This window comes from Pseudopodoces humilis, chromosome 10 (assembly GCF_049639895.1).
Source record: "Pseudopodoces humilis isolate 2021_Gansu_Grassland_sample_001 chromosome 10, ASM4963989v1, whole genome shotgun sequence".
Classification (NCBI taxonomy): Eukaryota; Metazoa; Chordata; class Aves; order Passeriformes; family Paridae; genus Pseudopodoces; species Pseudopodoces humilis.
The window spans coordinates 19756174-19781553 of NC_142209.1; the positions used below are offsets into that span (position 1 = coordinate 19756174).

A 25380-nucleotide genomic window follows, 5' to 3' on the forward strand; every position below is an offset into this window, starting at 1 on the left:
CATCCAGAGAAAAAATCCAAAGGAAATGTTCTTGCATGTAGCCTTTAGACTCCTTAGCTCTGTTCTTCCTCTATTTTAAATCAAGTCCTTCCACCACCAGTGACCTTCTAGTTCTCATCTTCCAAGACTACAATCCCATGAGCTTTCCAAAGTAAAACTCTTTTCTAGAATCTGTCAATGTTCTCCCAAGACCAAATTTATTTTACAACTACAATAGGGTAGAGCACTCTTTTTTTGTTGTCACTAAACACTGGGGTCTGGGAGCAAATTTAGATTGCAAAGGAGTCAAACACACACAAAATACATTAGCAATGGACCCTGTAATCAAGGTTTGCAAAGTTTTCTGGGACCTGGTCTCTGCAATGCTATGTGACAAACCAGATTTTTCCTATTCTCATGCCTTTTTTTTGAACTGGGATCAACATCACACTTTTTCCTCCCTATCATAATTCCACTTAGGCTAATTAGGTTTGACTTTGGGATTCTTTAAAATCCAAATCATACACATCCTCTGCTGTATTCTCATGAATACCAAGGTTGTAGAATAAATATTGTTGACGTGTGTTGGCACAGTGCTTTTATACTTGGATTCCTCATTAAATTACATTAAATTTTAGTTTTAATGAGCATAATCCATTTGATACTGTTAACCCAAATTCCACTGAGCAAAACTGCAGATCTGAATTTATATTTGCATGTCTGAGTCAATTGAGTCACATTCAAAATCATGTCAGACTTCAAATCTCAAAAAATGTCCTGTTTGAGTTATGCTGAGGGTTATGACTAAGTTATATTCCAGAAAAGTATTCCTGCAAGGCTCTTGCTGTAATTTAATCTTGTCACTGCCCCAGCTTACATGAGACTTTCCTTATCTGTGTCCTGTCTCTGTAAACAGCTTATGAGAACTCTGACCATCAGGAAGCTGGAGCACCTTCCTAAAGCTCATCCTTGGGTGTCTTTTCTGAAATCATATTTCTTCTCTCTGTCATGCTCCTTAATCATTTCTCTTCTGCAATAAATTGTTATTTCTCTCCCTGTTAGAACTCCTTCCTGCCATTCATCATGTTATGAGTGCCTTTTGCTTGAGAACAGGAACAAAATCCCAGTACACTTAAGGAAGTCTGTAACTTTTTCTTTTCTCATGATGTAGAAAAGGGAGAATTCTGCTCGAATGTCACCTTCTTTTGGAGACTTTCATTGATTTTTTTTTTTTTGTTTCAAAGTTTTGGGGTACTTTAAAAGAAATGGGCTATTGGAAAGATGGATTTATCAGTATTGTGAGCATTTCTCTCAGTTTGATAAGTAGCGCGCCTAGATAAAAACGTTTTTGAAATTTTTTTCAAGTTTGGTCTGAAAATTACTCAATAGACCATAGAAACCATGGAAGATTTTAGAGAGGAAATGGTTTTATTGAGTCATTGCAGGAGATCCACTATGCAATACAAAGCATGAGTTCATGATTTTGTTTGACCTTTGATTAAGATTGCTGGATCCCCATGCTCATATGACAGCACATGCTGAGGCTCTGCAGAGATGACATAGTCACAAACTTGTGTGTATCAATCCTTTTCACTGTATAATTGGAGGCCTGGGATTAACCCTGTAAAACTGTTCATGAGAATTTGCAGGTACAAAAATTATGACCTGCAGAGCAATTGCTAAGAGTATGCTTAGCAATTGCTAAGGCTCAAGACATGAATCTTGCTCATCTCTTTCTTAAGGTCTTTGGGATAACTAAAGAAAAAACAATATACTTGAAAAGTCAGGCCAGTCAGCAGGATGAATTTTTAAGTTTGTTTTCCAGTAATGCTGAGAAATATCCCAGAAGATCTTTAAAAACAGCACATAAAAAATGTGCATTTAGCTATAGTGGTTTTTATGTTAGAGAATGAATGGGGTGATTTCTTTATATCCTTCCGACCTCTGTTTTTTATAATTCTGAATTCCCAGACATATCCTCAGAGTGACTTTCTACCTGTAGATTTTTGGATAGGGAAAAAACATTACCAATTACAACCACGGCAGAGCGCGCATTTGTCTCAATCCTTTATTCCAAGTGTATATCCAATTAAATCATTCATTTCAGGATCCCGCCAACTCTCTCACTTGTTTATTCACACAGGATGAGGGCAGATGAGTGCTGCTGAACACCTGATTACATCCTTGGCAATGGGAAAACTATATAGACAAACACCAAGAGTGCCAGCTCAGCATTCAAGGCTTATACGAGTGAAATACCAGAGCCAAATTAAGCTTATACAATATTGCTTTCTTCAATCTTCAAATGAAAATATATTTCTCCATAATTTGTGTCTTGCAGATGATAATGAGTGTGAAAATGCTACTCAGCCTTGTGGAGAGCATGCCAATTGCACAAACACAGAGGGAAGTTATTACTGCACATGTATGTCTGGTTTCAAACCCAGCAATGGTCAACAAATTTTTGTTCCTAATGATGGAACCTCCTGCGTGGGTAAGTTACTACTGTCTGCCAGACAGCTTTACACTGTCACTCTTCTCTTATTGCCTCTCTTAATTATAGAAACCTAGCAAAAGGCTTCCATAGTTGTGAAGTTTGGAGTCTGGGTATAAAATTCCCACATTTTGGACTGGAACAAGCTAGCTTAATATTCTGGTTGCTTTCAGTGACACCTGAATCTTGACTCTTTCAATATATTTAACTTTGACAAATATATTTGACTTTCAATATATTTAAATCCACATGCCACAGAATTACACAATAAATATATAATTAAGGCAACATAGAAATCACCCATTTATGCCACTGTTTCACTGATCAGTGAGCAAGGTGGTCACATTCTCAGGAAAAAAAGTGACAAAATATTCTGCATTCAGATCTGGATCACCAAAATTCTTTGTAAGTTTGAACTAGTATACTTCAAATATCTTTTGTTTGGAAACTTGGTTGGGATACTTTTTGTAATTTTTCATGCCTGATCAAAAGCAAGGGCAAGATCAGTGGTTATCCTATCTCCTGAGCCATTTGTTAGACTCTGTTTCTGTACCAGTTGGATGGAACATGTTCAAGATAACAGGGAAGAAAAAGTTCTCTGGAAAAATGTTCTGAACAACCATGCAATCCTTTAGGATTTCCTCTGAATGGAAGAACTGTAACTGTTTCTCTTTTTTCAAACTCTTGGTAATTTTCTCTGTATGTTGCAAAAGTCCTCAGGGAATGGGAAAATGAGAAATAAATCTATTGCCCTTTACACCTTTATGCTGACTGTGTCTCATCCTAGGTATGTCTCCTGTGAGCTTGTGAGTGCTGACAACCTCTCTTCTCACTGCTCTTAATATCAGCAGAGGTTGCATATTAAGCCAGAAAGTGATCTAATCGACATTTCTTGCCCATTGCTCACATCCATCTAAAAGTGCTCTGCTTTATTCAGCTGCTATGAATCATTCTTAAATTAGCTGGGATGGAGACAGTTAGCACATTGAGCTGTAAATATTCTCACCATTACTGCTCCAGGTTTTGATTTTTACATTATGATATTTCCTCAGCTTCAGAAGTTTGTCTTCAAAGTTATTTCTCTGACTTTGTGTCACTTTAACTTCTTACCATTAGCCCGATAATTTCTTCCTTTTTTTCCTTCTTTACTGGGCAGATTGATCTTTCTTATCCTCTACTTGAGTTTAGTTTAATAATTCCTTTTGAAAATCCACATGGAGGAGCCAAGAGCTTTCCAAACTCACACTGAAATTAAAATTTACCATTTGTCATTAAACAAGGTAGGCATGTTTTCTCATTAAACAAGTGCACCAATTACTTTACCAAGATGTAAAGACAACTTTTTGGTCCACGATTTTTGACTTTATCTGTCAGGGAAACCATAATAAGCTATCTTGTACCCAATGGATCTGCTGCTACAGGTAGCAGACATGACTTGCACACGAGCAGCTGACAGTTGTGTATTCAGGGTGACAGCTGAAGCAAATATCATTTCATTGTAAATAGAGTGCAAGTTATTTAGTAAAAATCATGGAACAGAACTACCAGATATCCATCCTACACATGTTTACAGGGCCCCACAATATATTTTTAGAAGTCTTAAATCTTCTCTTTAATATATATATGTACATGGCAATAAATTTTAAACTACAGTGGTGAATTTTGGAGAGTATACCATTATGAACCCGATTTGTTTATGCCCTCAAGCCCACCTGAGTTTCCAGTTGTGCAAGTGTGGTACATATGTACACAAGTGTGGTACATGTGTGTGCAAGTCACTTTCAAATTCCTTGCACATACATGTGTGTTCCCTCCTTGGAAACCACAATAAGATCCCAAGTGAAAAATGATCATGTTCCCCAAGGTAGTAGATCAAAAGAATTCTTGGGACAATGGCTTTGAGGAATGTTGGCTCACCCTTAATCCAATCAGAATGCTGAGATTTGAGCTGAGAGTCAAAAGTATTTCCTACCCATGTAATCAAGGACAACTAGTGAAGATATGACAAAGAGGCAGACAGATGAGGAACTAGATGGTAGGAAGGGAAAAAGAGGAGAAGAAAAGGATAAAGGAATTGGAGAAGAAAATTATGAAGGAAATGGAAAAGAAAAAAATAAGGATGCAGAGATGTGATATTTCTGAAGGCATTTTTCTGCTGACCTCAAAGTGAGCTATTAAAATCTCTTTTTTGATTTGTGCAAAAGCCATACTTTTCCTTAGACTTGACAATTTATTGAATGCTCAGCTGCAGGTAAAAAAGTGAAATATAAACCTACTTTTTTCACCCCAGTCAACAGAGTAAAAACATGAAAATGGCCATCTGTGAAATGAAAATGGCATCCACACCACTCTGCCTTTTCTGGGAACATGCTATTAGCTCTCTTCAGGTATTTGGGAAGGCACCCATTCTCCATCTCATCCTTTGCTGTGACAAGGGAGCTGTACAGTGGATGGAATCTGGCATTGGGCCACACTGCTAACTTTTCTTTTACTTTTGCCATTCATAGCCTTTTTCATTTCTACTTTGTGTGTGCTGCTGCCTTCCACAGTGTGGAGACACGGGGAGGGAGCATGTAGTCCTTTGCAATTGGACTTTTCAATCACTTGCAAGCTACTAATAAGCAGAAGGTATGATGTAGACATCAAGCTGTCTTGACTGGCTGGAGAAGAATCAAAGCGATGTAGGTACAATCCTGTAATTGGCAAGACTGAACATAATAACTGTTCTCCGTACTTTTAATGTAATTGGAATTTTCTTGCCTGCTGCAGTAAATGAAGAGTGACAAAGCGCAGAAATAAAATAAAAGGTTATAAATCTATTTTCACACTAGCCTAAGTGGTGTTGGTGATATTATTTTTCTGATCACAGCTATTATAAAAACGTCATAGTTCAGCTCCAGGATTTGTTTTGAATATTTACTGAAAGTCCAGGGCTTTTTTTGCAGACCTGGGGCAAATGCTCTTCTGTTTAAAAAGCTGCTGTTCTCCAACCTTTGCTCAGGAATTCTGTCTGTGAAGACTGCTCAGGCAAGCCTTGGCAGCCCAATTCCTGCTCTTCTGCTCCCTGCTAAGGTGCAGTTTGGGATCCTCACCCCAAAGCTCCGCTAAAATTGTATCGCTGAAAGCACTGACAAGCTGTTGTCCATGTGTGCCCAACAATTGCATGTTTGGCTAAAAAGGCATAACTACAAAATATAAAGAAACAAAAGCCTACGGCTACTGCGCACAGCATTTCAAAGGAGGAATTTAAAAGCTGCATTCTTGCAACTGTCACAAACTGTTGGCTGCCCCTGACAATCTCATTGATTTAGAAGAGATACAAAGCTGATTAGTACCTTGCAAGATCAGGCATATTGCCTTTTAATTTTGTCATCCAGGAGTTGTTTTATTCTTCTGGAAACAGTGAATTAAATAGGCTTGATATGGACTCATTCCATATGGACAACTCAACTGCAAAGTCTATTTGCATATACTCAACAGGGTGTCTCTATCAGACTTTAAATAGCAGCCCTGTTGCCAGAGATGTGCCAAAATACTTGGATTTCTGCTGTTGTTTTGGATAATCCTGTCTTCTCATTAAAATCTCCGTTACACTTAATATCTGACATAATTACAAAAAGAATTTGCATGACTGCCCAATGATAACAAATAAATTATTTACTGATCTAAAAGTTTATGAAAAGAAAAATGTCATGGCAATTTTGAAACATTTGTATCAGTAAATCATACGGAAACATGATTCTTAGTAAGAGTATTCTCAAAAGCATTCAAATATTACTTTTCTTATTTATACGTTATTGTAAGTTTTGGCAAAGATAGTTGTGAATTGCTGGTGGTTTAGCACTGCATTAAATGATGAATGGCTTGCTCAGATGTACATGTCCTCCACGCAGCTGACAAGGCCAGAGAAATCTTTGGTTTAAGGGTGATGTGTTTTCTTGTTAGACAAACTGGCTTTGTCATGATTTTCACCCTTGCCACTTCAATTCATTCAAAGTCTCTCTGTTTTACAGAGTCACACAAGGCACTGACACACACCCACTTGTTTCAAACAGAGCTTTATAATTTACTGATGTGAGAGGTTATTTAAATGCAAAGAGTAACAACTCTAGCGTTATGTCTTTAAATGACAGCATTTAATTATGAGGTATCCTGTGTGTAGCACTATATCATGCTATTTTCCTTCCCTTTTGCCAGATTGGTTCATGTATAATGTGGTTAGCTCCATAACTATGAACACTGAGGTCACAGAAACCATACATATACAGATAAAGCAAAACTCAGTTTCTTAAAGAGAAACATTAGCAGTTTGGGGCATTAAATATGGAAAAAAACCTATTTCCCTAATACAGACAATCATAATTTAACCACCTGCTTTAAACTTCCAGGCTGGCAGAAGCCATTTAAACACACTGCTTTCTTGGTGGCTCTCCCTGCAGAGCAGTGGTGGCTCTGCTGGGGAGGGCAGGAGCACCTCCAGCCCCACATCTCCTTCCTGTCCGTGCAGGACTCTGAGTGGCTTTTCCATGGCAACTTCTGAACTTCAGGCTTAAAACACAACACATCAGGTGCAAATCAGAGCCAATGGCTCATTGAGAAAAAGGATATATGAAAGTGAGGTGGGACTTCAACTTTGAATCCCAGGGACACCTCTGTCCAAATAGACAGATGACCCCCAAGTAATCTTCAGATATTTTTTTGCATTCCCTTGATATATCCATATACATGCAGTATATCTTTCAATTTTTCAATAATAACCTCACTTCACATGCGTTATTGCTCCTTTTTGTACTCCTTTTTGTAAACCACCAAGATTCTTGTATCAAAAGCAGTGTGCTATATGCTAATAGTGTATTTCCAGCCACCCCATATCTGCTTTCTGCTTGTCTGTTCTTAACACCCCCTCTAGCTGAGCAGAGGCTGCCTATCAATTCAGATAGCTCTTCTCCACTGATCAATTAACCACTTCCAATTTCTTTCCAAAATTAAGTCGTATACCAGTTCTTGACTGGAGTTGTCACCCTCTCTCCTGCATTCCCTGCACTGTCTTTTCCTTCAGTTCAGTTCTCAAGCTGTTACTCTAAACCCATTCATGTACCACCTCATTTTTCAGATATACCTGTCCCAAAGCTCTTCATTTTTTTCTCCTTTCCAACACAGCACTTCACAGTCCATTACTTCATTCTCCAGAATTATTTGGTATAGTTCCCAGTTTGCTTTCTCCATTGAGTTATTCGATCTTTATCCTTAGCCAGTCAAATAATGCAAAATAATTGGTACTCCAGCCAGGGGTTTAGTACCCAGCTCTCCTAAATTGATCAATTCATGAATTCCCTTCCTGGAATTCATTGGTTTTACTCTTGGACTATGCCCCACCCAGTTACTGAACTTGTCTACTTAATGGCAATTTACTTAGAAGCACAAAGGACATTTTAGGCAAATGTAATTTAAATGTGAATTTTAAAAAAAGGATATGCCAAGCACTTTAAAGGGCACAGAGTTTAATTATTAGATTAACAAGATGGACAGAGCGAGCTTTTGCAGTGTCATTTTAAAGCTGCAACTTAAAAGATAAGTCTGCAGGTTGGTTTTTTCTTTTTCTAACTGAGCTGAGAAAATCTATTTAGTCTAATCTTTGAAAAATGGATTTCAGATGATTTGCATCATGCCAACCATTTTGTTATGATAGAATTAATATGGTTTTAAAACACGAACGGTGTAGTATTATATAGCAATAAAGAGGTGGTATAAAAATACGATCAATTATGATTTATCCTTCTAATCCTTAAGTATTATAATGGCAGGGATTTTGCCATTGAGATTGTGGGTTTAGTTTTTGCTTTTTTTTATTACATGAAATTTTATTATGAAACTGCTTGTAGTGTGTGGGGCTATTATCAAAGCAGCAAGGTGTTAGTCTGTAAATACTTAATAAAAATTCAATTTCTACCGATATTTGCAGATGTAGATGAGTGCAGCAACGAAGGAGCTGTTGCCTGTGGAGATCATGCAAAATGTGAAAACGTGGATGGAGGGTTTAACTGCTCCTGTAAGGAAGGTTATCAACCATCCACAGGAAAATTGCAGTTTAAGCCAAATGATGGCACTTCCTGCCAAGGTACATGATTTTATAAAGGTTTATGTGTTATTATAGAGATACATCTTCTGAGAAACCCACCAGTGCCTATTTATCTTCAGTTAGATTAATCAGCAAGACATGAAAAAGAGGCAAGGCTGTGGCATCTACAATTCCTGAGAATAGAATAATTTTGTAAATGCATTTTTGCTAAACAGTGTGATGAGATCCATTTGAATTAATGGTTACCTCCTTATAGCTGTCAGAGCTGTACTCCTCTCTGTAAATTTGAGCTGTCTCTACTCCACCTGTGGAAGTCTCATAAAAGGGACCAAGCCCTCTACCTGAATAAAAAGCTCATTCCAATCCAATGCTATAATTTTGGCTAAGATAAAGTCTTTATAATTGCAGTTTGAGAACAGAATGCTGTGCTTTGTGTGCATAAATTCAGAGTGCCGGTGGCTTGGGGAATGACCTAGACAAGAGCTTTTGCAATTAGTATGTATTGAATATTGATTGAACTGCAATGTATAATTAGTTTCCCTTTTTATTTTTACAGAAAATCCAAAGGCCAAGTGTGAGTTATTCAAAGACTGTATAGCTGAACATATTAACAGAACTTTAGCCAGAGTAAGTAGCATTGGTTCATAGATTAATTTTTAAATCCTTTAATTGTTTCTGTTTGAAATTGCTATTTCAATTGTAATAGTTCTTAAACAGTTTTTTACAAAGGCTTGAAGCATACAATTGAACTTAAGCATGTTTACAGAAGGCTTTTTAATAATTTCAAATTATTTGAACTGGGTTGTATGTTCTACACATGATAATAACTTGCTGGGATTCTGCATGTTCCCTTTCCAGCAAAGTGATTCATGATGCATGAAAAATTCAGAAGTGTGGTAATTACTCAGCTGTTTCTCTAATTTCTGGAGTTACACACTGCTGCATTTACTGATGTGCAATTATTTGCTTGTTCAGAAGAAAGGCAACATAGCTTCCAAAAGTAATGTCAACAAGTGACTAAACAGAAAAGGGAGCCATAACATCTTGGTATGCTGGATTATTTACTCCTCAAAGGCGACTGTTTAAAGTGATACAGGATTTATAGAAACAAATGTTCTGTGGCCAGAGTATTTTTCACCAGAGACAGAGATTCCTGAAGCAAATTAAAAATATATTAATGAATGCACTAGTCATTATTCTACAACTTCAGTATTGTCTAATTTTAAAGGATAAATGAAGCATAGGCATAAATAAATTTAAAGCAATTGCATATGTTTGCATTTGATATTAAGCAATTTTATTAAGTTACTTGGTTCAAAAATATATTATTTTAAAGTATTTTATTAACCTAGTGCTATATATATGTTGTGTTAACATGTTAACATTTTTATGTTTACCTGCAGTGTAATACATTATATCAGATATAATACCTGCTTATCACACTTAGGTGCAAAGCCATGGTAAAAGTTACAGCGGAATCTTAGAATGAGATTTTTGAAAAAATATACTCAAACTAAAATTAAATTAAATTAAATTAATAATTCAAAATATTTTTGTGTAAATATCTGTCAGATTTTTAGCCTGTTTTCCTGTTTTCTGTTCAGTTTCAAAGACAAAGCAATCCCCATAAAAGCTGTTCAATAGCAGAGAGTAGAGATCATACAAAATCAGATGCTGAGTGTTTTATTAAATAGATTCTAGTTTTGTGTAGTAAGAATTCTCTTATTCAGCCATGAGACTTAAATGTGGAAGCCTAATCTTCATCTCACATTTTCCTGCCTATATTTTTAAATTAGCTGTTTTATGTAAGTGCACTTAGAAGTTTATAAGCTGAAACACTGAAGTAGAAGTAGACAGTACAGTTCACTCCACTACATGCTTTATAATTTGCATTTGGGGAAAAACTAAAAAATATACAAATACTTCCATCTGTTCCCACCTTTTCAGTTAAAATTTAAAAGAAAATCAATAGATTTATACAGAAGCAGAATAATCACATCATTGATATTTAATTACTTTTGCAGAACATTTACTGGTTCACTTTAGATCATGAGGATAAACAAAACAGCTGCTATAGGGAAAAAATGTGTAATGATAGCACACGATTTTTTTAATCGTGGTTGCTTGTGAAAGTTATATTAAATACGTGTAATATCAATAATTTATAGGTCAGCCTGTTGCTTGAGAAGGGGTGTTTATGCACAAGTGTCTTATAAACCAGTATGTTAATTAACAGAAATCAGTCTATTGGGATCATTTTCACATGCAGAAATACGGCTTTACTTGTTTCATTAAGATGTGAATTCTGGCATTTTTCAGATTAGTCATTTAAAAACACCTCTGGAGAAGCTGCAAGAAATTAATAAAAACACTTTGGGACCCCTTTTACCTGTAGAAGTGGTTTCATATGTTGAAGCACTGTCTTATTCATCGTGGAGCGCCATGAGTGACTCTGTCTCTGACAATGAAGCCCTGCACAACACCACCATTAACGTGAGTGGCTCAAGCCTTGGAGTTGTGGGGTTTATCCCTATTCCAAGGACAGCCTATGACTCTGCTCAAACACATGTTTTTACTTACAGGTTTTGGTCAACACTGTGAACAATTTTTTACAAAAAGACAAAATGACAGTCTGGGAAGCTCTACCTGCAGATAACCAAAGGCGGAGCCTGACTAAGCTGCTGCACACTGCAGAGCAGGCGACACTTTTCATGTCACAGAGCTTCAAAAGGACAGCCCAGCTGGATGCTAATGCAAGTGACATAGGTAAGATAAAGAAAATCATTCTAAGATGTACTTTAGATGTGGATTAAACAGAGGAGTTTTTCAGCACAATTATGAAGATTAGAAATGGTGTTATGTGAAAGACACAGGTGTTAATTTGTATGATTTTTGTAACTAACACCTGACTTTCAGTGTAGGTATCATAATTTTCACAGACTAAACATTTGAGTCCAGAGCAAAAAATTAAATTGAGAGTCTATGGAAACTTGTTTTCATATTCTCTTAAATCTCTCATTATGACCTATCACACAGTCTAGATTCATTTTATAAGCACAAAATTATCCTGTGCATCTTATGTGTATAAAAAAACACCAGTGGAACAAAATTTGGAATTGCTCTCTACAGATTTTTTTTTTTTACTGCTTTTGGTTTAGTCTAGTTATTATAAATGAACTTGGAATAAGGACTGTACCTAGTGAGTTTAAACTTGAGTGGCTTTATCTCAACAGGAATTTCTCATTTTAAGAGGAATTCCCCAGGAGGAGAATTGGTTAGTCGCAACAGCACCATTTTTCTCTTCTGCCTTCTCCCTGAGTGTTGGTGTCTTCCCACCAATACCTGCAGATTTTCCTGTGGTAATAATAGTTTTACCATTCCTTCAATGAGAGTGGAGAAATGCTGACACCAGCCACTTTTGAAAATCCTGATAAAGCATGGCTGATTTCTTTGTCAATGGTCACTCTTTCATCTTTATTTTTTCTGAATGTCCCCAAACTGTATGTGATCTGATTTCTTATTTTAGATTTAGCACAGTCCTTCAGTGTCTCTCACTGGCTTGCTTTTTTATATGATGACTTGATGAGAAAGATTCCTACTGTGGTCTCGAGGCAGGTCAAACTGCCTGTTCTACCCTCACCTTTCTGAAACTAAATTAGACAGAATGATGAAAAAGTAGGGATGGATTTGTTCCTTGACACAGACTCTGTAGAATCAGACTTATGGTATTGCAGAGACCTCTGGGTCTGCAGCAGGTCCAGAGCAGCGCCAGGTGCTGGCTGTAAAACCCTTGTGCCCCCTCCCCACACCTCCCTTGCTTGAAAGCAGAGGCTCTCGTCACCACAGAGCTGGGGCCATGAAAGTCAGGAAGAGAGAATTCAGGTGCAGTCTCCCGTGCTACTGTAGGTGTCAGTCACCAAAGTGACAGAAGAAGCTGATAAAGAGAATGGAGAGGAATTCCTGTGTTGAAAGGTTAATGATTATCTTCCTTGGGTTTGTTCTAAAATGGTAAACTGAATGAGCTCTTTTCCAAATTGGACACAAACACTAAAATTTTTGTTACTCTTTTTCAGCACGAATAAATTTTTCACAGGTCTCATATGTGCCACACACAAATATTCTGGGATAAAACCTACAACATCACCCCTCTCCTTCCACTGCTTTTTTTGGTGCAAGCTCTTGAACTACGAGCTTTTCAAAACTCTAGCCAAAGAAAACAATTTCTTATGCCCTTACAAACATTTTCTGACAGCTGGTCTATTGAATAGCTCATATTATTTTTGTGTGCTGTGCTATAAGCAATGCAGATGGTCTAGCTTAGTGATATTCCACCATCAGTCAACTTTTAGATTTGTTTGCTGTTGTTTTGTTTTGTTTTTTAAAGAAGCCTGATTGACTTATTTTTGTTCCCATCCTGGGTGATTGAAACTCAGCACTGTAATGAACCAAGTAAAGAGCTCAATAGACTCTAATGTAGTTTTTGTCCTAAGGGGTGATGCTTGTTTGTTTGCTTTTTGACAAGACATATCATTAGTTCATGGTGCAATGTGTATTTGGAAGCGTGGATAGATAACCATAAAATATATACTTTTCAAAAATTGGCTTTTATCAAATGTTATTATTCAGTGGAGAATTTTATGCTTTCCTTTTTATAATTGTGATTTGTGGCCCCTTTCAGAAATACATTTTTAATAAAGCAATAGCTCTTCCTAAAGTAACCTACATTGTTTTTTCCAGTACCTAATTTAAGGCAAGGTAAATAAGAGACTATATTTTTCATGGAAAGAGTAAAACGTATGAGAGCAAAATGTATGCGTGAAAATAAAAAAACGTAGATGTTTAAACAAACATGTTATATTAATGACCTTTTTCTTGAAATATTTTGCACAAGGATAGAGTCTTAAAATTCTCAGTAATTATGCAATCCAGTAGCACATATATTAACCCAACTCTAAATTATGGTAGGCCATAATGGAGCTGTTATTTGTACAGTATTTTTCTTCTTTTGCAGCGCTGAAGGTTTTTGCTTTTGATTCACACCACATGAAACACATCCACCCTCATGTATACACAGGGGGAGATTACATAAAGATCTCTCCGAAGAAGAGAAAGGAACCTCATCCAAATGGTAAGAAACAAAGGATGGAGAGTAGGTGGGTTAATAAACACTTTGGATAGACTTGTACCCACTACAAAACAGCCAAATGTGCAATTTACCAAGGCTGAATTTCCACACTGCTAACTACAAAGAAGACAAGGTATTTTTTTCACTCTTTCTCCTTTATTGTCTCAAGAATGATATTTCTAACATGTCCAGTGGCACAGTGAGTAATCAGTGAGTTTTCACACTAGGTTTTGATATCACAAATCTGAGCATTATCCTTTCCTCAGCCATAGATCTGCTGTATGACTTTGGACCGGCCCCTTCAACTCTCTGTGTTACTTCTCCTTCAAAATTGGCTGCACTTTTCCACTCAAAGAGAAGCTCCCTGGGGCAAGAACACGTAATCTTTAGTACCAAAACCAGCAGGACCCAGATCTGGCTTGTACCTCAGAGTGATACAGAAAAGGCTTACAACAATTGTCATCACTAAATATTAATGTGTTTAAACAGCTCAGGAATTAAAACACATAATGAAATAATCATGGAAAAGATTTTTTAAATCCTCATCTTCCATCTAATCTGTATGTGTCAATATCTAAAAATGTGGTTTATTGTGGTACCAGGGAAAAAGTCACTATATTTTTTAAGATCACACTGAATCCAAAAATGTTTTCCTTTTCCCTATTTGTATTCCATCCTGGGTCCACAGTAATGGAAGTCAAAGCAAGCCAGGTACTTCAGAAAGGTCCAGTATTTACTTCAGGTGTGAGACATTTTACTTTGTAAGAGCTGACACCACATGTGTAACCAGTTACAGAACAGCAGCAAGCATACATTACTCTAGGAAAAATATATGCATATATCTAATTAGTATTACCAGTGTAAACACACATTTTTATTCCTAATGCCAGTTACATTGTTTTAAATAAAGCTATATTTCATTGTCTCTAAAACATTTTTATAAGTATTCCACAAAGGCTCCATCTGCTTTGCATATTTTATGCAATAGCAGCAATAATGTCTATTGTTTATTGTTTCCTTAATGTCTTCAATTTTGTTCTTCTATAAAAACCCACAAAGTACTAACCATGGTCGGTTTGATTGATAGGCACTGTTGCAGTTGTCTTTCTGCGGTACAGCAATATCGGTTCTCTGCTTTCATCGCCTAAAAACCGCTCCTCCAAAGATCCTTCAGAGCAGAGACAGACAGTAAGCTCAGCGGTTATAGCTGTTGCAATTAGCTCAAATCCACCCACACTCTATGAGCTCGAGAAAATAACATTTACCTTAAAGTATGCCAAGGTAAGGGGGTTTTTTATTATCAGCTTCAAGTAAAACAAAACATTAGCTAATCATTTTATGTGATGTGAGCATACCTGCAGCATGTGATAAACTAAGACATAATTCTGTTGTTTGCTGATGTGAGGTTGTCATTTATTACTCTAATAAGATTAATCTCAAATGTGACATCCTAAGTGCAATATACTAAATATGATACAGAGGAAAATTGCTATGAGACTAAAACAAGGGCAATAATGCCATCTTTCCTGGGTTGTAGTATGGATAAAATGTAGATGCCTAAACCAGAGAATATTACAGAATCTTTATTGCTCTGTATTTAGGTGGGTTTGGGTTTTTTTTGCTGAATGTTTATCAGATGCTTAAGCATGTATACTAAAAAAAAAGAGAAGAAATGCTTCAAGGTTAATGCTAAAAAGGAATCGGGGGGTCATAGCAGAACCTATGGTTTTGAAGGTTTGTTATTTCTGAAATCTGAAGACATTTATTTAAAACTGAGAGGTTTACTTCCAGCAAATACAGACTTTGTTTCTGGCTTCACTCATATGTGAAGAAGCACCTTATACCGCACAAAGAATAATCAGAAACATAACAAGACAGAAACTCTGTAGAGAGGTGAGCAACGGGACAAGGTGCTAACCCTGGTTACATAGCTTTTAAAGTTGTTACTTCCCTTCTGAGTTAGAAATCACTTTTATATAAATTTGCATATATTTATAAAGGCTATATTACAGGGGATACTTAGTCTTTGACTAGATTTAGTAAGGACTAACTGTACTGGTACTCTTGGTCTTACTCATCACTGCTGTGTAGCAGGTGATACAGCAGGTGTGATATGACCCTGGATTTATCCCAGATTGCTTTGTAAAGAGCACAGAACAAGTCTCAGCTTTTGAACTGCTCATTTGGAATGGATAAGCAATGTGGCTGTAACCTTGGAGTCTAGTCCATGTTCAGCAGGTGCAAGTGTATACATAACAATGTTTTCAATAGGTAAAAATTCCAACATCTTTGCAGGTGCCAGAAGGGTTCAGCAATCTGATTCGACTACATGTTTGGTGGGGTTTTAGCTATGTGAATAAATTGCTTCCATCCCCAGCCACATTTTAATTGCTTGGAATAGGCCTCGCAGAATGTGGTTTTTGTTTCCCAACCTTCCAATGATAACAAGCATTTTTTTAATGAATTGCGCGATCTAGCGTAAGAAAGGTCTCTTGATGGGAAATATCCTGCCTTTTGCCATCAGCAGAACATCTTGTTTCTGTTCCAGACTGCAGATAAAGACATTAAATGTGCATTTTGGAACTACTCAGACACAATGAATGGCAACTGGGCTACAGAAGGCTGTGAGCTAACACATTCCAACTCCACTCATATCTCATGCAAATGTAATCATCTGACTCATTTTGCTGTTTTGATGTCCTCAGGTGGCTCCGTTGTAAGTGCTATTTTAATTTAGTGTTTTACCTGATACTTTCTTCTGTTTTTATTCCTTATGTTTTTATGTTAGTGCAACCTGCATACTTACCCCTGTTTAGGTTGTCTCTTGGTTTTGTTCAGCAAACACACAATTTATTGTGCACAAAGCAAACAAAATTCCTGCCATATGTGTTTGAATTTCCTTATGTCCTTTCTGCAGTATTACAGAGCAGTGATGCAGCAAAGTATCTTGTTCCAAAAACACAGTCTGTTGTGCTTATTTTTGGAGCATTGCATTTCATTTTAAATCTCACTTTAAGACTGCTGTGGGATTTATCTGCCATTCATTGGTGGTCAGTAACCATATGGCCCTGAGTTTTTGTCTCTCAAAACTTTGCCACCCATTTGTCTAGCCTCAGCATCTAAAAATCTGATTTAAATTCTCTCTGGAGAGTTTGCAGCAGCATAATCAATCTGAAGCTTATGACTATTAAACATGGACACTCACAACCAGAACAAAATTGGGAGAATGGCCATTCAATTTATGTCCTTCTTATATTAAGAAGCCCCATAGATTTCCAGGGTCTCAGTGGGGATCTGCAGGAGCTCAGGTCCTGCCTCAGGAGGCAGCTTTATAAGGTATCAGAACTGACAGCAAGCAGAATATTAGCATGAATATACTGTATTGAGACAGTTCTCTCACACTGTGAATTTCATGCTGATAGAGGTTGTTTCCTGGTTGCTAAATAGCATCCTAAGTCTTCAGTTCAAATTTAAAACCTTTGCAGGTACTTATATAGTTATTTTGAAAAGAAAGGCTGGGAGGTGAAGAATCTCTCATCCTTTATTTAGTAAAAAAATACTTAGATACATTTTATGGTCAGCTGAATGCTATCCTTTTGCTGATGTACAGTCATGTATTTCAGAGTTCCTTTGTTCAAATAGCAAACAGCAAAAAGAAATTGTATTCTTATACGGAAAATATTCACATCCGGTATTGAAATATCTTGTGTTTCAATGGAGAAAGTTCATGTTACATGTCTGGAATAGCATTTGCTTGAAGTGATTGTTATTTCAGAGTCTTGTTTTGATCATGTTGCAAATTCAGTAAGACAGTTATTCAGTTTTGCTTATCTAAGTCACTGCTGTGATAAGTCCTTTTATATTAGAAAATGTTCGTGTCATATTAATAGATGTCCTACTACCAGTGTATTTGTCATTCAGTAAAATGATCTGATTTTGAAAATCTTATTAGGAGATACTGAGGTTAATAAAAAGTTTTGTTAAGAAATATCAGAAAATGCAAGAGCGGGAATATATACAGTTTATTACTAATTTCCCCTAGAATTATATCTGTCTCACAAAACCCCAATACTTTATAGATTATCCAAAGTTTACATTTCCAGTGAAACTCTACCAACAGTTTTGATTAATATTTTGTAGAAAAGAGGAAAAGAGCTGTATTATAGAATGAGGTCTTTCTTGAGAAGTTACAAAGCTGTTCTTTTAAATACTATATTATAATTTTCCCCCAGGGTGTTACAAATTATAGCATTCTTACAAGAATCACTCAGCTAGGAATAATTATTTCGTTGATTTGCCTCTCCATGTGCATTTTCACATTCTGGTTCTTCAGTGAAATTCAAAGCACTAGAACGACAATTCACAAAAACCTCTGCTGCAGCCTTTTCCTGGCGGAACTTATTTTTCTGATTGGAATTAATATGAACAATAATAAGGTGGGTAGTTTTCACTTGTGCCTTGACTTTGTGTTGCAAAATATAAATACTGTATAAGATGTGCTCTTCCTTCTACTCCCCACATTTCCTACCTACAATAGTGACCCTGACTTTCCAGTACAGTAACAGGAAATACAAAATGGTCATTTAAAGAAGCATGGCCTTCATCTGAGCTTGTGTGTATTGACTTTGCTCCACGGGTTTCATTTAAAATTTGTCACCTTTACTGGGACTGTGATCTCAATGTGTTTAGCATTTTCTCTTCACTTAGGATGCTGTATAAAGCCACATTGGTGGCTCCCAGTGTGAGTTTTCTCTAAAATCAGGCCAGAGCTGCAATCCCAAGCTGATATCTGAGATATTGAGCTGTTAGCTGGAGGACCACATGTGGGGTCTTGACCTGTCCCTTTTGCTTTTCAGAAAGCTAGAATGTAGATTTTTGCATCTCAGATTAGTTTTAGGACATAAAGTTATGCATAAATTATCAAAATAGCCTACTATAAGTGGCTGAACAGGATTTAAAATCACTTGAAAAAATATGAGCTGCTATCCCTGAGGTAGCACTCCACTACTGATGGACTGAAAAATATCATTTTACAAACATTTTGTATAAGAAAAGTTATTTCAGAAATAGTTCCTTGTGATGCCTAATTACAATGCTATCAAAATAATAAAAATTAACTTTGTGTAGATCAAGCATATAGAGTACTCAGCTATAACAGTAGGATCAAGCCATTTATACAGTTTTTCTGGAAAGACACACACTAATTTTAAAAGTTGAATGTAGTCTCTTTATTTTACCATTTGCTACAGAAAACACAAATGTGCAAATCTGTGTAGGCCAAGTTCTTGTTAACCAGCATTACAACTGGGCTGAATCACCACTTCAGAGTTCATTGCTGTGCATGTACTATTATATTATAATATATATTGACAAGAGCATATTAATAGAATTATGACTCCTGCTTTCTCTGATTGAATTTCTAGCTCTTCTGTTCAATTACTGCTGGACTACTCCATTATTTCCTCCTAGCTGCTTTTGCATGGATGTGCATCGAAGGTATTCACCTCTACCTTATAGTTGTGGGAGTCATCTACAACAAGGGTTTCTTGCACAAGAATTTCTATGTCTTTGGCTATGTCAGTCCAGCCGTGGTTGTTGGAATCTCTGCTGCGCTGGGATACAAGTACTACGGCACCACAGAAGTGTAAGTCACTCTTTCTGTGTCCAAATCATCCTACAGAAGGAGGAAATAACCACAAAAGCACATTTCAAGGTATTTTCTGATGTTTAATTTTCAGATGTTGGCTCAGCACTAAGAATAACTTTATATGGAGTTTTATAGGACCAGCATGTCTAATAATTCTTGTAAGTATAATTTAAATTTTTTATTGTAGTACATAAAGACAATAATAAAAGGTGTTTAATAATCACCCACCCACTGCCAGCATAGCTGTGAGTGCTAATTATAGGGCAGAATTGACTAATTTAGACCTTTTTATAGTACCTCTAAATTATTTATATGCTGTACATCTAAATACTTTACTAGTCTGAAAAATGAATGTTTGACAAAAAAGTTCAATATAATATCAGAGGAGTTTTTTTCTTCCTCTCTTTCTTTTATCACAACGGTTTGAGAAATTCTGTGAAGCATTTCTAGTTTTTACAAAGAATCTTTGTATGTCACTGGCATCTCAGCATGGCTCAGCAGGGGGTGTACACAGACACCATCCTAGCAGACAGATAATCTGGTTTTTCAAACGTTGTGTGGCTTAATCTCTTATCAGTGATCGGTCATCTTTGTAAGATTAGACTGTCATCTTTGTGGTTTTATCATTCGCATGTACCCTGTCATCATCAAAGCCATTTTAAACTAAATTGCGACGTCAGAGAAAAGAACCCGCTATTTCAGATGGGCAGACAAGTCAAGTATTGATAGCCCTATTTCAGCTGTGAAGAGGGCCTTTTTAATTCCTATTGGAAGTGGTTTCAAACCTGCAAATTTGGCAGGTATTACATGTTCAATTCTGAATTGAGATGTTTTTGGTGTCTCAGGAGCATTTCAAAGTGCTATAGAGTTTAAGGAACCATTCTAGCTGTAATGGGGCTTTATTCTGTAGGACTGTGTTGACAGTGATAGCTGGAGCTAACAGAAGGAGAAGGTGCAATAGTGAGGCCTCACAATATCTATGGTCAAGTCAGTTACAACTGTCTTGCTTTTTAAGCTATTTGGTATAATGTGAGGATTTGTTAAAAAATAAGTGGAAGATCCTAGCACATACGACTTGGTAGTGAAACAGTTTTATTTCAAGGCATTATCCATTTCAAAGCTTAATAAAGTACCAGGTATAATTCTGGTCAAATTTCACACCAAATTCCCACTGCATATTGGGTACAGCTGGAAACAAGCTGCCAGACAGAGCTGCAAGGCTGTGCCTCCCCATCTCACCCTTCTGGTGAGCACAGCAGGTTTTGAGAGGCAAAGCACCGTGACCTCCTTTGGCTCAGTGCTTCTAGGTCAGATAGCCCTGGTGGCCAGCAGGTTACTAAAAAGGATTAAAACCATGGTGAGACATCATCCTTTACCAGGAAATTCTTAAAATTCTTATGTTTAAGTTTACAATTTCCTATTTCCTCTTTGGACCTTATCTTTTCTTCCATGGAGGCAGCAGGGCTGGGGTTTTGTTGTTATTTCTCTCATTCCTTATCTTCCTCTGCCTTCAAGTAAAGATTTATGCACCGTGATGTATCTCTCTATGGTTAGCACATGAAAACTGCATTATCAAAATCTCTAAAATGCCCCAAGTGTAGGCATCTGTAGCCTTGTTTTCAGCTCCAGCTGGGCTGTGCCCAGTGGGGATCTCAGGTACACGGCGCAGAGGCAGAGCAGGTCTGCAGTGGCTTTGCTGTAAATCTGGCTGGCTGCTGAAGCAAATCCTGCAAGCTGGGCTCTGAGGCCTGTAGACATTCTTTGAGCACTCCAGATCTTCCTGCAATCCCTGTAAATTAAAAGGAAAAAGGGAGGTGCTAGAAGTTGATCCAGGCCTGTGCAGCCCTCCTATGGATGGGGAGAGCAGCTAGTTTATTTTTCTCTCTCTCCTTTGCCTAAGTGCAGCCATGCAAAAGACTTGTAGCTGAACAGAAAAGAACCCTGTGGTTGTTCAGCTACTTTTTGTGTGTTACTAAAGTATTTTGTGCTGACTTGTTTTCAAAGTATTGGAATACTTTTATTTATTGTCTCTTCATAGCGATGTGCCACTAGACCACAGGGGAAAAGGCAATGTGCTTTCAGAAAGGTGCTTCAGCTGCTCCAGGGTTTTTTTGAGGGTTCAGACAGCTTGTTTTGATGGACTGATAGCAAAATGAAGCCTGAACTGCAAAAGAGATATTTTCTAAGGGTGCAGGGACCTAGTTGTTTTCTTGATGCTCTACCCTGGTAATAAAAGAAAATATGGAAAACCCTGTGAAAATAGGCACTGACACTAGAAGATGAAGTGGGTTTCAGATGTCTTCTCCATGGAAAACACAGTGTTGGTAGTAATTCTGTTTCCATTGTGCAGCCTTCCTGTTGAGAACACTGCATGGGCTCCAACATGACAAAGATTAAACTCTTTCCAAAGTAGTGCCACTCAGGCAGTCCTTTTAATTACAAGAGACAATATTTTCTCAATGTTTCCATTCTTCCCACAGCTAATTAAAGAGAAAGAAGAAGAAAAAAAAAAATTAATTAAGGGCTCTGAAAAGAAAATATCAGTTTTGTTCTGGGATAACCAGACAGGGCACTGCAACCATCATGCTGAAAACTGAAAAATCTGGAAGCTTCAAGTTCACCTTTAATCCTGGGCTTCATCTACTAATAGCATTGAATTTGCAGGTTTTCCAAGATAGTCAGGAGACCATGGATACCAGTTCTCTGGAGGGCCACTCACCACAAAATTCTTGCACAAAAACATTAAAATCATTGTCAGGACAAATTCCCTTGTACCCAAATGGTGGTTTCCATTTCTGTGAGTGGGAGCCCAGGAGATTTGTGGTTAGGATTATGCTGTAATATGCCTCTGAGACAGCATGTACATGACGAGGAACAGAACCACTCCTGTACCAATGGGTTAGCTGTCTCAGGGCACGTTGTTTCAAACACGTTCTTGGGCTGTAAATCTGTAGTAATAATGAAGCATAGGGAGTTCAAGTGTTTATCAGTACAAATTAAGTTCTCCCCTGATTGCCTAAGCAGAAACACTACTTCTGACAGTGTTTGCTTATTAATACTAAGGTTCTATTAGAAGTCTTAAGTGCAAAGCAATGGCTTTATTGATCCCATCTAAAAATAATTATTGTTATTATTAGATTGGTGACTGTACATGAAAAGAAGTGGGTCAGAAATTCTTTGGATGGACTTAGAAAAGAAAAAGCATTTAAAACCTTTATAAAACAAGCTGCAAACTGAAGATAATTTCTACAACTTATTTCTTCCTCCTAATATTTGTAATCTTTAGAACCACAAGCATTTTAAGTAAAACTATGCAATAGATTAGATCAAAGCATACAAGTATGGAGAAATTGCTTATAACAAGTATTTAAACTTTTTTATAGAAATGTGAGGTTATCTCATGCTTTAAAGGACAAACATTCACACACACGGCAACCCAAGACTGATTGAGGAAAAGACAAATATAAACCCTAGTGATAAAAGGTATGAAAATGGGGAAGAAAAAAAAAAAAGAGAGAGAATAAAAAGAAGCCCCAGAAGACTTTTTCTATTGTAATACATTCCTACAATAATAATCTCCCTGTAATAAGTGTGTAGAATGGAAATGACTATTTGCCACCAGGGTGACATGGCTGCAGTTTTGTTTAGCATGTAATATCAATCAATAACAAACTCCTTCCCATTGTGGAGGATTTCAACATGGCTTTCCCACCTCTGGCATCATAGCTTTTTGAGCAGGAGTAGACTTGTGTAGGGCTTTATTCTGCACCCCTGGTGTTTTTGGAAACTTCATCTTTTAAACTGTATGGGCACAGTGTAAGTCCTTCCACTTGTACCTATTTTGAGGTTCAGCTATATATTAGTTATCCATTTGGGAGTAGCAAAGATGTCTGGAAGGGTTGGCCAAGGGCTATTAACTCTGTAGTTATGAAAGCCTATGAGACATTTAAAAGAAAATTTGGAAAAGAGTCGCTGCTACTCCAAGAGCAGCTATAGCCAACCCTTCTAATATACCTGTCTCCCACAAGGTTCTCCCATCAAATCTGTTCAGCTGAGCTTTGTGCAGCAGGTTCAAAGTCACCCATGAAAACATGATTTGTACTTTTACAGTATCGACAGAGTCATGCAGACTTGACTGTTGTACCTACTGTCACCGCCACAATAAATTGGCACACCTCTGTGAGGAACCAGGACTCAGAAGTGTGATATGTTGTAACATTAATAGGTGCAATTTGCCATTTAACAGTATAAATCTATCAGTATCATTTGTTGAGATCACCTCTGCAATAAAAAAATACAGACTTGCTCTTTGAGTTTGGAACATTTCCAAAATTGAACATCATCCAGATAATCCTCTCTGTGGCTTTTGTCCAAACATCCCAGTGCTGTGCAGTGAGGAGACAGCTCCTGTGTGCTATGCCTTGTTTTGCTCCTCTAATGAGTGTTTTTAAGGACTTTGAAGGTGTCTGGCTTAGCTTCAAGTTCCAGTTTCTTGAAACAATTGGTAATTGTAGTGTTTACAGCTATAAAAATGGCTTATACATGAACCCTTCAATTTTCAGAGCATTCTTGTGCACTTGACTTGGAACAAAAAACCAAGAATAATTCTTGGGAGTGGTGTCCCCAGAACATCCAAGCCCTTTTTGCTAAATGCAATGAATAATCAACTGTAAAGCAAAAATATTCTAAGAACATCAGTGATTGATTAACCATACTGTTTTGAACCTTTCTTGTATAAATGAATGGGTAAATGAATAAAATATACAGATTGCAGTTGCAAAATACAAAAAAGTGACATATGAGTGATGAAAGCAGGCTAACAGTAGAGTAATGCTTTTCATTAAGCAACTGCCTACATATTCATTAGAGCTAGTCGATTACTTAAAAAATGCATTCATCAGATCATTTATTTGATGAATTTTACCATTATTTGTCAAATAATTTATTCAACAAAAAAAAGGTAAAATTAATGGACTAGTGCATTTATCAAATCTTAATGGACAGCTCTAATACTTATTCAGTTCTTTACATTTAGGTTGATTCAGGATTAGTAATACTGCTGCAATCAATGCAGAGAAATTTCCTGGTAAATCCATTACTGTGCTGTTTTCTCATATACTCACAAATTTCATGTACTTAATCTAGGCTATTCAAACTGAACATCTTTCTTATAAAAAAAATAAATATTAAAATAATCTAGGATATTACATTTTCTCAAGCTTCAATAGAGAACATGGTCAGATGGACCATTGTTACCATTTAAAAATAAAAGTGAAAAGAAAAAAAAAAGCAGTCCCTTTGAGGTGAATCACATCACACTGATGTCATCAAGTCCACTGCCTCTTTGGGCTTCCTCGCTTTATTATCCCTGCTCTTCAGTGAAACATTGCACATTCAGTATTCCTCACATTTCTTGCTATTCTAACAATTATTATCAAAAATGTTGCTTGACCTCTGACTTAACAAAACATAGAACCATGTCACGTTTTTCAGTGAATATTTATGCTCCGAAAAATTCTGCAGGTTTTTTTGTGTTAGATGTTTAGTTATGTTTCTTAGATAGATGTGAAAGCTATACTCTACCATTTACTGTATGTTTTTCAGAAAAAAGCCATTTTAAACATTTTTTTTATATCTACTGTTATTTCTCAGTTTGCCTTTCTAGTGGAAATAAATTCCTACTGGGACTAGCAATTCCTTTATTGTTTTTTTTTTTAAAGAGTAATAGTCCCCTTTTCATTGGTCCCTCTGTGGCTTCAGCTAAAGGTGTCTCCATGGCATTTCTTATGCCATTGTGGATAAAGTGGAGAGAATTAATTATATAGTGGCATTAAAGACAGAGTCTGCAACTTTGCTTGAGTCAGATTAGTTCAAACCACAGTGTTGTTCAGCAACAATACCTGCTGCGCTAAATAATAAATGATTCAGAAAATACTTGCCCTGTTCAGTGGACAGGATCAGTTTAAATCTCCAAGACACGGCTTCCATATTGCCAAACCAAATTTCTCAGCAAGACCAGAGCTTTCACATGGATCAAGGTTTTATCTTTCTTCTCT

At 36.9% G+C, this 25380-nt stretch overlaps 1 protein-coding gene across 1 annotated transcript in view; it reads left to right on the forward strand.

Moving 5' to 3' along the window:
- ADGRL4 (adhesion G protein-coupled receptor L4) overlaps positions 1 to 25380 on the forward strand; it is a 73702-nt gene that overhangs the window by 34905 nt on the left and 13417 nt on the right. Inside the window, exons 3-13 of the mRNA XM_005521027.3 lie at positions 2321 to 2473; positions 8436 to 8591; positions 9109 to 9179; positions 10872 to 11045; positions 11135 to 11318; positions 13564 to 13680; positions 14765 to 14958; positions 16226 to 16393; positions 17910 to 18113; positions 19101 to 19321; positions 19416 to 19482. Of these exons, the coding sequence (XP_005521084.1) occupies positions 2321 to 2473; positions 8436 to 8591; positions 9109 to 9179; positions 10872 to 11045; positions 11135 to 11318; positions 13564 to 13680; positions 14765 to 14958; positions 16226 to 16393; positions 17910 to 18113; positions 19101 to 19321; positions 19416 to 19482 (1709 nt within the window). The remainder of the gene's footprint in view (positions 1 to 2320; positions 2474 to 8435; positions 8592 to 9108; positions 9180 to 10871; positions 11046 to 11134; positions 11319 to 13563; positions 13681 to 14764; positions 14959 to 16225; positions 16394 to 17909; positions 18114 to 19100; positions 19322 to 19415; positions 19483 to 25380) is intronic.